Source organism: Ostrinia furnacalis, unplaced genomic scaffold, assembly GCF_004193835.3.
Source record: "Ostrinia furnacalis isolate ACB-3 unplaced genomic scaffold, ASM419383v2 OfSCF1918, whole genome shotgun sequence".
NCBI classification, from domain to species: Eukaryota; Metazoa; Arthropoda; class Insecta; order Lepidoptera; family Crambidae; genus Ostrinia; species Ostrinia furnacalis.
The window spans coordinates 147,377-158,051 of NW_021132157.1; the positions used below are offsets into that span (position 1 = coordinate 147,377).

Sequence of the window (10,675 nt, forward strand, 5' to 3'; positions counted from 1 at the left end):
AAATTACCTAAACTTGACATGCCACGCTAGACGTAAACGCTCTTAAAAGGAGTGTTTAAATGTATTATGTTTGTCTATGGAAAAAGTTTTTGGAAGAAATACTTCGCTTAAAAAAAGGAAAGCTGCAATCAGTCGGGTTTAAGCGAACATAAACAATAAAGATTTTTCATTTTTTGTTAAAAATGTTTTCATGATGATTATGAAATAAAGAGTACCTAAGTAAATATTTTTATTAAAACGTACAATGTGTGTACCCACGTAACATTTACGTATTTAATTACGTACCTGTTGAATAAAAAAAAATATAACGTAGATTTGTCTAATGCTAAATTGCACATTTAATAACCTAGAAAATTACGTCTATGGTTGGTTTTCATTAACTTTCAACTCGACCAAAAATAATTTTGTCACTTTTCCAAAATAAATTACGGTTCAAAATGATATGGCATTAAATATTGTGATGGTTATAACAAAATACGTATTATGCAATATCTCATATTGTCATTTAAAGCACGTTACTTATCAGAAATTTTATAAGTAGTAAAATACATTATAGCCTTAAGATCTTTCTATCATAAGTTCCAATACAAACATAGCTTAAATATCCAAAAAATCTACGAAACATCGAAAGGTACTGCCAAAAACATACATAAGTGTATAAATGCTTTGTAAATTTCGTTGTATAAAACGTATAAGAATATAAAATATTTGTACAAAACGGTGGGGGGTTGGTTATACATGAGATATATCGACTGCTTTGTTTAAGATTAGAGACACGTCCATTGGTGGAAAGTTCTGTAGGAGTTTCACGTTGGAAGCAAAATCACCGTTCAGCAAGTTATCTCGTACTAACCTGGTTGATAAGTAAAATCAAAATATGAATATAATGTTATGTATAACAATAGTTCTTAAAACTTGTGGCTAATTAAATTATATTCTAAACGAGAGAGTTAATAATTATGTAGTAACAAAAAGCTGACCAATAGAACCGAGAATTGGATTTCGCAAAGCAAATCATTCTAACGTTAAATGGAGTCTTTAAAGGTGAGTACTCTATGAAATATCTAGCTAGTACCTATATAACCCCAAAAGTCATATTATATTTAAACTGTATTGTACCATTCACAAGAACGTTACATACATTACATAGAAATGCTCTAGTCTAACTCACCTTGAGACAGATTGATTTATTAGTATTGAAATGTAAAATAATAAACTAAAATGTAAAAGTACTTACAATATCATGGCACAACAGATGTATATGAGGAAACTGAATCTGTTGTTATCTGCAAATAAAGTGTCCCAAATTCTTTCGACGTCGGGCAGCGAGAATTCTTGCGAGAGAAGCAACGTCAGCCATCTGAAATTGAAACAGAAAGAAGTATGAATTATCATGATACAATAAAAGAAGGTAAGAAGTTTCTTTTAGCATACCTACTTCTTTTAGTTCCTTGTAACTTCCTTCATTTCCTTTGAGCCCAATTTTCATTTGAATCAAGAAGTATTTTGTGTGTTATATGTAAAACTAGTTGACCCGGCGAACTTTGTTCCGCCTTAATGGCAATAAATAAGCAGACTTTTTTTTATTTCGAACGGGATAAAAAGTCAGTCCTATGTCCTTCTCCTGGCTCTAAACTACCTCCCTGACAATTTTCAGCTAAATCGGTTCAGCCGTTCTTGAGTTATAAGTGGAGTAACTAACACGACTTTCTTTTATAGATATATAGATGTATATGACATAAAGCTAAGAAACTCAAACAAATGATTAAAGAAAGCATGAATGCACTTGATGTAAGAAAACTATGAAAAGATGGCACTGATTTGGATGTCATGAGAAGGAAAACACATGACATGCTTTGTCCTTCCGTTCAGTTTCCACCAGAAATGTACGAGGATGCGTAAAAATGAAAATATTTTTATTATAAACACTTTTAAATTACAAAATATGTGCAGCTCTCGTAAAAGGTTAACTTGTGTAACGTGAGTCAGACTCCTTCCTAAAAACATAGACAAGTCAGTGTTTAGGTGAATACAATAAAAGAGAATATAATCTGTTGCCTCGCTTCGGTAAATGAAGCGATTCTATTGGTTCTTTACAAACACATCCCTCGCTACACATCCTCGCACATCTCTGGTGGAAACGCAGCCTAGTCCTTCCGTAGGGTCATTAGTCAATTGATGAATTATTGGATAAAGCGTGAGAGATGATCTAGTCTAGCAAATACACCCCTTTAGGGAAGGATTATCTAGCTAAACATTCTTTAAATAAAATTTGAATGACCTAGTTAGATTGGGAGAAAGAAGAAAACATGGCCAATCAATCAATAAAGCAGTAGGTACCTATAGATAGTGCTACCCACGAAGACGCGCCCCACCAATTTTTGGTCGAGGGAAGCGCGAAGTGCGGGGAGTTTAATCCGAGCAATTCGAGCGTCTTTATTGTAATGTGCGTGTGCACTCATGGATAATTAACGTGTACCGATAACACTCAAACATTAGCGGAAGCATGCATACATAAACTATAAACGATTAGGATGAATGGGGCGCGTCTTCGTGGATGGCACAATCTTTACAGATACAATAAATTATCGCGCTATAATAAATGATTGCGCTAATTTGTTATGTCTCCAATTCGTTCGCTTTTCTTTTCCAGTCTACACTCCAGTCAAGCTCCATTATCATTCCAGCTGATGTGCAATTCGGTATCGCGGTAAAGTTCACGCGTAAACAGACGAAATAACGGTTATACAATTTTCATTAAAAGTCCGAACACCATATTGACTAAAACATAGCAAATATTCGTGAAGCGTTTGACTTGTGTGTGAGAAAAAGTAGCTTTCTGTCAGCTTTTACTCAAAAGCGCAGTTGCGCTCCGTTTATGTTACAACTTCGTTTGAACTAGCTGTCAAAACGACACCGCGATACGGATTTGTCAAAGCATCTGATGTTCGTTCATCGTCCAGTGCATTGCAGTTGAAAATATTTAGCGCAATCGGGGCACTGGTTTTTTACCTAAAACTGTAATATTGCGGGCGCAGCTCCTGCGTCTCCAGCTGGTTCCAAACATCAGGATCGTTCTTCCGGAGGCACTGGCTCAGCTTGCTCATCATGTAGTTGATGCCGCTCTCAGTCTCGTCCAGCGTCCGGATGAAGAAGTCCCGGATCTCCGCCATCAGGTTCGTGAAGCAGAAGAAGCAATCGGCTTCCGCGTGTTCTGAGGAAGATTTGAAAAAAAGGTATTCAGTTACATAGGCCCTTTCCAGGGCACTTATACACGTCCTAAATATAGCTTGCCCTACCACCACTTCGGGACAACATGGGCTGGTGCTGAGAAGAAGTGGCGGAAGAAACTCAGTCACCTTTGTCGGCCTCTATTATAACTTACAAGACACGTAATAAATGCGAGCTAGGCAGGATTTATAAGTAGCTAAATAATTTGTTTCAACATAAATACATCTACCTACTACTGGATAGGTAAACACAAATGACGATATAAAATCACCCAGTATTACCTATTATAATACAACAACTCAAGTTTTGACTCAGTTTAGCTCAAAGAACTTAAAAGACTCGAAAGGACTCAGAAGACTCAAAGGACTCGGACTCATGTGACTAACGAGTCTTAGTCTTGAAAATAGATTCAAGTCTTGAAATGAAGAATCTAATGAGGGTTTTCGCGAATGAAAAATTCGCCAGATGGCAATACGTAGACGCGAGGTCCAAATGCTGCATGATTGGTTATTTTTGACATGACATTGACAGATATGTCAAAATCCACCAATCACACAGCAGTCAGACCCCACATCCACGTCCCGCCATCTAGCGAATCTTTCATTCGCGAAAACCCTCATTAGATTCTTACTACTTAGCGTGGTACAACAGCACCATCTAATTCCTGCTGGCAGGACTACGCTACGCGCGGCGTAGTACAGCGCCATCTAGTTCCTGAAGGCAGGACTACTTGGCGCAGTACAACAGCGCCATCTAGTACCTGGTGGCAGGACTACTTGGCGTGGTACAATAGCGTCATCTAGTACCTGGTGGCAGGACTACTAATAGCGCCAACTAGTACCTGGTGGCAGGACTACTTGGCGTGGTACAACCGCGCCATCTAGTACATGGTGGCAGGACTACTTGGCGTGGTACAATAGCGCCATCTAGTTCCTGCTGGCAGGACTACTTGGCGTGGTACAGTGCCATCTAGTTCCTGCTGGCAGGACTACTTGGCGTGGTACAGTGCCATCTAGTTCCAGATGGCAGGACTACTTGACGTGGTACAGTGCCAACTAGTTCCAGATGGCAGGACTACTCGGTAGTAGTTTAACAGCGCCATCTAGTTCCTGGTGGCAGGCCTACTTGGCATGGTACAGTGTCATCTAGTTGCTGGTGGCAGGACTAGGCGTGGTACAATAGCGTCATCTAGTACCTGGTGGCAGGACTACTTGGCGTGGTACAACAGCGCCATCTAGTTCCTGCTGGCTGGACTTCTTTACGTAGTACAACAGCGCTATCTAGTGCCTGGTGGCAGGACTACTTGGCGTGGTACAACAGCGCCATCTAGTTCCTGCTGGCAGGACTACTTGGCGTGGCACAGTGCCATCTAGTTCCTGGTGGCCGGACTATTTGGCGTGGTGCAATAGCGCCATCTAGTACCTGGTAGCAGGCCTACTTGGCGTGGTACAAAGGCGCTATCTAGTACCTGGCGGCAGGACTACGCTACACCGCCATCGAGTTCCTGCTGGCAGGACTTCTTGGCGTAGTACAACAGCGCCATCTAGTTCGGCCTATTTGGCATGGTACAGTGCCATCTAGTTCCTGGCGGCAGGACTACTTGGCGTGGTACAATAGCGCCATCTAGTACCTGGTGGCAGGACTACTTGGCGTGGTACAGTGCCATCTAGTACCTGGTGGCAGGACTACGCTACACGGTACAGCGCCATCTAGTACTTGGTGGCAGGAGTACTTGGCGTGGTAGAACAGCGCCATCTAGTTCCTGGTGGGAGGACTACGCTACGTAGCGTGATACAGCGCCATCTATTTCCTGGTGGCAGGACTACTTGGCGTGGTACAATGCCATCTAGTTCCTGGTGGCAGGACTACGCTACGTAGCGTGGTACAGCGCGATCTATTTCCTGGTGGCAGGACTACTTGGCGTGGTACAATGCCATCTAGTTCCTGGTGGCCGGACTACGCTACGTGGCGTGGTACAACAGCGCCATCTAGTGCCTGTTGGCAGCTGGCATTTTTTAAAACTTTATTGACGTATCTGAAGCACTATTTCTCATAAACATCCACGATTTCACTCACGTAAAATGTGAAAAAATATCTGAGTTCAAATTTTGAGCGTACCAATAAGTGCTAACGAACTACAAATAGTTTAAGTAAAAAAACGGTTGTTTGACGTGACGGCGACGGCATCACGCATCTCTTTTTATCATACAGTGTTGCTGCTAATGACATCTCGAACGCTCAGTTCTTTGTTGCTTTATTCCGCTAGGTATATTAACTTTATGACTGTAAGTAATTCAAGATTTGGCTCTCAATGGGTTTATTAGGTAGAGTATTTGCTAAAAGTAATATCTCTGTTATGGCACTGCAACAAAGGCACTTGCGGTTTGATGCTAAAGCCATTCTGTTATGTATGAAGCCTGTATAGGCCCAAATAGATATTGAAACCGCAAACTCCACGATTCAATGTCACAATACGTAATGTCGCAGCAGCGCGAAGGTCAAGTCATTAAGTTCCGTATGCCGTGGGCCTAAAGTGCATAGTTGATTGTCCTTATTCAGTGTAACATGTCTATTTGTACTTAACGTAAATACGTAGCTCATGTGCAGTCTGATCTTTACTTCTATATCGTAAATTCTTATAAGATCTAGGCAATGTCAGAAACAGCCTAAATTGCTCTCTGTTCCAATTATGCATCACGAATTGTATAGTGAATGTTATGTTTTCGGAGTCTACAGATCCCAAAGAAGACATATTTGTTCTAAAATGTAGGTACATGATGCAGTTTTCAGTGGGCATGCAGGATGAGTAACTGCAGAAATCCTTTATCCAGCTGTGGACGTATTTTGATAGAAAAGGGTGTCCTTTTTTAAGGACTCAACTAAACACAGATTTGCTGCTTTTCTGACGACATGATGCGTGTGATTCAACAGTTCTGTACTACATAGTTATGTTTATTTAACTCACGTCTGTTTTCTTTGTCCGCATCGCTGGCGAATGTGTGGTAAATCGGGCCGATGATCTCGTTCATGCCTTGCACGTATCCTTGGCCGGGGTTGAGCTTAGCGTAGAGGAAGAGCAGTCGTTCCACCACTTCCCAGTGAGCCTCGCGACCCTCGTGCAACGGCGCGTAGTCGCCTGACGCACTGTCCGAACGACGGATCTCGCTGCTCAGCTGGAAACAAATGACGAAACTAGCTTTTTAAAACTATAAAAAAACCTTTAATTACTTATCAAAAAATATTGGACACAATAGGTACATTTTTATTTGTCAATCAAAAAAGCAATTACGAAGTTAAGATGCGTCACAAAGTGCTACAATTTTAAGTACCTACGCCTCGACGTCACGGGCATATCTTTCAATTTTTTAAAAAGTTAAAAATACGAGTCGTGTATGTATATTTTTCCTTATTCGGAAAACCACAACTCTTTATAATATTTTTTATAAGTTAACCGACGCGCGGACAAATTGAAAGTATTCCCTATTCGAACTAACTTTCTTTTGTTAAAAGTCATTGCGCGGTCCAAGTCAGTAGTTAGCGCCCGGGGTACATTTCGGGACTTCTGACCTTTCACTGGTTGGGTTTTATTGGAGATCAAAATGAAGTTCCCAGCTATACAGGAGTTGGTGGTGGGACAGAGAGGATAAACCTATTTTCACCATCAATCCCTAATTTTTAAGTGACCCCTATGAAAACAAAATTCAGTGTTAGCATAGGGGTCACTTAAAAATTAGGGATTGATGGTGATAACGGGCATTAGTGTCGTAAGATTTTTAACCGCTATTACCCAATGCCTAACTAGATAAAAGTGATCTACGTGAGAGTTGTGAATCCGAAATCACTTGGCTTCGGCGTTTTTGTATTCATTTATGTAGTAACTTCACTCCTCGAAACGATTTAGAAATTAAACAGGTAGAATAGTACTTAATTCCATGTCTTTTTAGGAAATGGACCAAAATTAACATTGTTTTTATATCAAGCCTAGCAATAAAATAGTTCACAACATTTTAGATAACCTACAACAATATTGCAACACTGTATGGACGAAATAGATTCACGATTGCACGTTTTCCCGCATGCACATGAATGTTTATGTCCGTAAACCAACAGATATTAAAGTTTAAAATTGCATATCAAAGATCATTCGAATTTCATATACATACAGGGTGGAAACGGTGATCTCACTCGATTTATAAACAATACAAGATATTGAAAAACAGGTTACTAATGCTGAAAGTTACGAGCTCTTTCAAACGGTACGGTAATAAATTACAGAATAAACTGGAACTACCCGAAAATTCAATGTTTCCACCCAGTAATAACTACTGCCTACCTACTTTATCTAAGGTCAGTATTGAAAAATATTGATATTCACCTTAGATACACCCAGTCCCCTTCTCTCCAAGGTTGCATACGTTAGCACGGATTGCTCAACACGTTTGTGGAGTCGTTTCATGCCATTACTGTTTACCACCTGGAAGTATTGAGTTACTATGAAACCGATATCTCCGATATTACATAATGTAGCCGCACTAAGGAGTAGGAATTATGTTACATAACAGAGACAAAGTAAGGCGTTTTGAGCAGGATATTTATTGTTGTCCGTTTGCAGGACCGCACATGGAAAATTGTATCACAACTGTGTTGGAACAAAACTGATAGTTAGGACCGGGGTTTTCACCTAAGCGGAGAAGAGCGGAGAAGTGTCGGGCCGTCAAATTTGACAGCGGCGGCAACGCGGCGCGGAGCAGAGACGAGAAGTGGAAATAATGAAATATGATTGGTTATGTACTTCTTTGATCCGCTCCACCTTGGTCGAAACCGGGCTTTACCAAATTCCTGCTCAAAACGTCTAATTTGAAAGAGCCCTACGGCTTTGTATATTATATGAATAAGATTTCAATAAAGCATTTTAAAAATACAATTACCTTTTCACATGGAAAATCTGTTGCCGACTGGAAGAACGATATTTCTGGGCACAACCTTCGTACATCCTTATCAATTTGGAGAAGGACCTCATTATCCTTAAAGTATGTGCTCCAGGAGCTGTCCGGACTTATGTTTAGTGGGTGGTCAGTTGGACCACCAGGCGTCACAATGATTTCATCTGTGGGAAAATAATACCCAAATTAATCTTTATATTGTGATCATAAAGTACCTAACTGTCCATTCTAACTACATTCTCTAGTTCTATACTATAGCGACTACTAGAAGAAAAGAAACTTGCAAAACTTTCAGAACAAAATGCTGAAATGAGTAAGTATAAATATATTAAATGAGGAAGTCAATTGATATAATGCTTACAAGATCACTCAATAAATTACTGTTGTTTAAAACTTAACTTACTGTAAGTCAAGAAGTACCTACCTATAAACTGTTGATAAAGTTGTCGTTTTTTTTGCAAAGTAGCTTCTCTTATGTCTTTTTCGTGTGGAACATACTGCAAAAGTATTTTCCAAACAATTGAACGGAGACCTTTTTCATCTGGGATCCCTGGGATAAATAGAAAGGAGAGTAGATAATGTTTGCTTAATTTTACAAAGGAAAAAAGGAATATTTAATAGGATATCACAGAGCAAATACAATATTTAATGATAAAAACATGAAGAATACAATCGCAATGCCCAATTGCAAATCAGCAAGTGACACACGGTTATATAATATTCATAATAAAATAACAACCAACATAATTTAACTGTGTTAGTGCATCATCAGTGATTCACTATGTTATACAATATAAATGTGTATCTATGTTAAACAGCCCATATGTTGTCCTGTAGTGGTGGTATACCCTACCTTAAACATAACTTGCCCAGCTGTTTGGGACGTGTATAAGTGCCCTGGAAAGGGTCTATGTACTGAATAAACTATTTCATTTCATTTCAAAGTTTCATTTCAGCTGACTATAGTGACTGAGTTTATTGCGCTGCTTCTTCTCAGAACCCGGCTCATTTATTGTAAAAGTGTTTTTTAAAAGCCCATTTGCTAAAATAAATGAGTTTTAACGGCATTTAATTTTCTTCCTTACAAAGAATATCCCACAAGTTACAAAAATTAAGATTATTACGATGTTTGCATAGAATTACACAGTTTTTGCAATTTTAGTATGTGAGTGCAAGCTTTAGTCAATAATATAATTATATGCTTGTTGACTATGGCTTATTAACACTGATTGAGTGACACCCACAAGGTGGATCGACGACCTCATAAAGGTAGCAGAAAGGCACTGGATGCAAGCCACCACCAACCATTGGGGGAGGCCTATGTTCAGCAGTGGACATTGTTTGGCTGCAATTATGATGATGATGAAGGCTTAATTATGTTATTATTACTTACCATTAAATCCCTTCTGAATTCTGAGAACTCTACATTCAGGCTCAGGAGAAAGCGAATAGCATCCATCTGAAGAGTTATTGTAAAGGAAACGAGGTGACACATCATGGGATGTGCAGAACCTAAACTGTCATTAATGCGAATTCATCTAATCTGATAAAGGCTGACGGCTGATCGCAGATAGAATAAAAAAAAAATAATAAAAAAAACTTACCATTAAATGCTAATTTTTGTAACTGCACTATGTCTATGACATCTTGATCCAAAACATCTTGGAAAGCTTGAATTCTAAAAAAAGAAATAAAGTAGATGATGGCAAAGCAAATCTTATTATTGACTGATCTGATCATGATACCTACTTATTAGATTTAAGTGTCTAATAACAGGATGTGGAAAATTTTAAAATATAAATATATTCAAATTTAGGGCGTATACATAAGTTTTTTCATCTAAAAAACTTATGCTAAGGCCAAATTAAACGCCCTCTATACATTATTTTAATTACAAAAACAATTATTTATTTACGTACCTTGCTTTATGTAAGCTCATTTTGATTCGTGGATTTTTCTCAAAATGTAATTAATTATACTTTAATGACACAAAAAACAACTAAAATTCACCACCAAACCACTTTACTTGTTCATAAAAACTCATGGGTCAACTTAGGATAACTTTTATATTAAACTACAATATTCTAAAAATTTTTCGTGAGTTTGTGGACACTGAGAGGATTCAGAGCAGTATTTTGCTTGCTGATAATGCTGATTTACGATTCCTTTTGGCTTATTTGGTTTTGTTGCTCTTGCTTCGCTCACTCGCTGTAAAACAAGATAGGAAATGACATGAGTGATATGTCAATATTGTCATGTTGACTAGTGATGCTAATTTCCAAAATGTAATTGAATGTTCAATAATTTTTTTAATTGAAACCCATGATCATTTTTCACTTTAGGTTAATAAAAGGGCATTTTAACTCTTTCCTAATAATATTTTCTAATACGAATTCTAGATTCCCACTGGTTTTTTTATTTCTATTTTATGCGTAGCTAATTTCAAGTTGCAGTTTTTGTGGACATCTTCTTAAAGTTTAACACTGCGACTGTTTGGTTGT

General features: G+C 38.6%; 1 protein-coding gene across 1 annotated transcript; it reads right to left on the reverse strand.

Moving 5' to 3' along the window:
- Positions 1-10,375, reverse strand: LOC114354117 (TBC1 domain family member 13). The gene is made up of 9 exons (XM_028306377.1): positions 10,094-10,375; positions 9,779-9,852; positions 8,599-8,724; positions 8,160-8,338; positions 7,607-7,705; positions 6,197-6,404; positions 3,013-3,214; positions 1,238-1,360; positions 1-853 (listed from the first exon to the last, which is right to left on the reverse strand). Exons 1-9 carry the CDS (start codon positions 10,111-10,113, stop codon positions 733-735), a joined length of 1,152 nt encoding a protein of 383 aa, XP_028162178.1. The 5' UTR covers positions 10,114-10,375; the 3' UTR covers positions 1-732.
- Between the last annotated feature and the right edge of the window lie 300 nt (positions 10,376-10,675).

Bases quoted from the DNA above. Each gene is read 5' to 3' on its own strand.
- LOC114354117 (XM_028306377.1), bottom strand. From the start codon at position 10,113: ATGAGCTTACATAAAGCAAG. The intron at 9,853-10,093 runs GTACGTAAATAA...TTCTTTTTTTAG, and splicing joins ATGAGCTTACATAAAGCAAG to AATTCAAGCTTTCCAAGATG. The intron at 854-1,237 runs GTAAGTACTTTT...CTTATCAACCAG, and splicing joins ATCTGTTGTGCCATGATATT to GTTAGTACGAGATAACTTGC.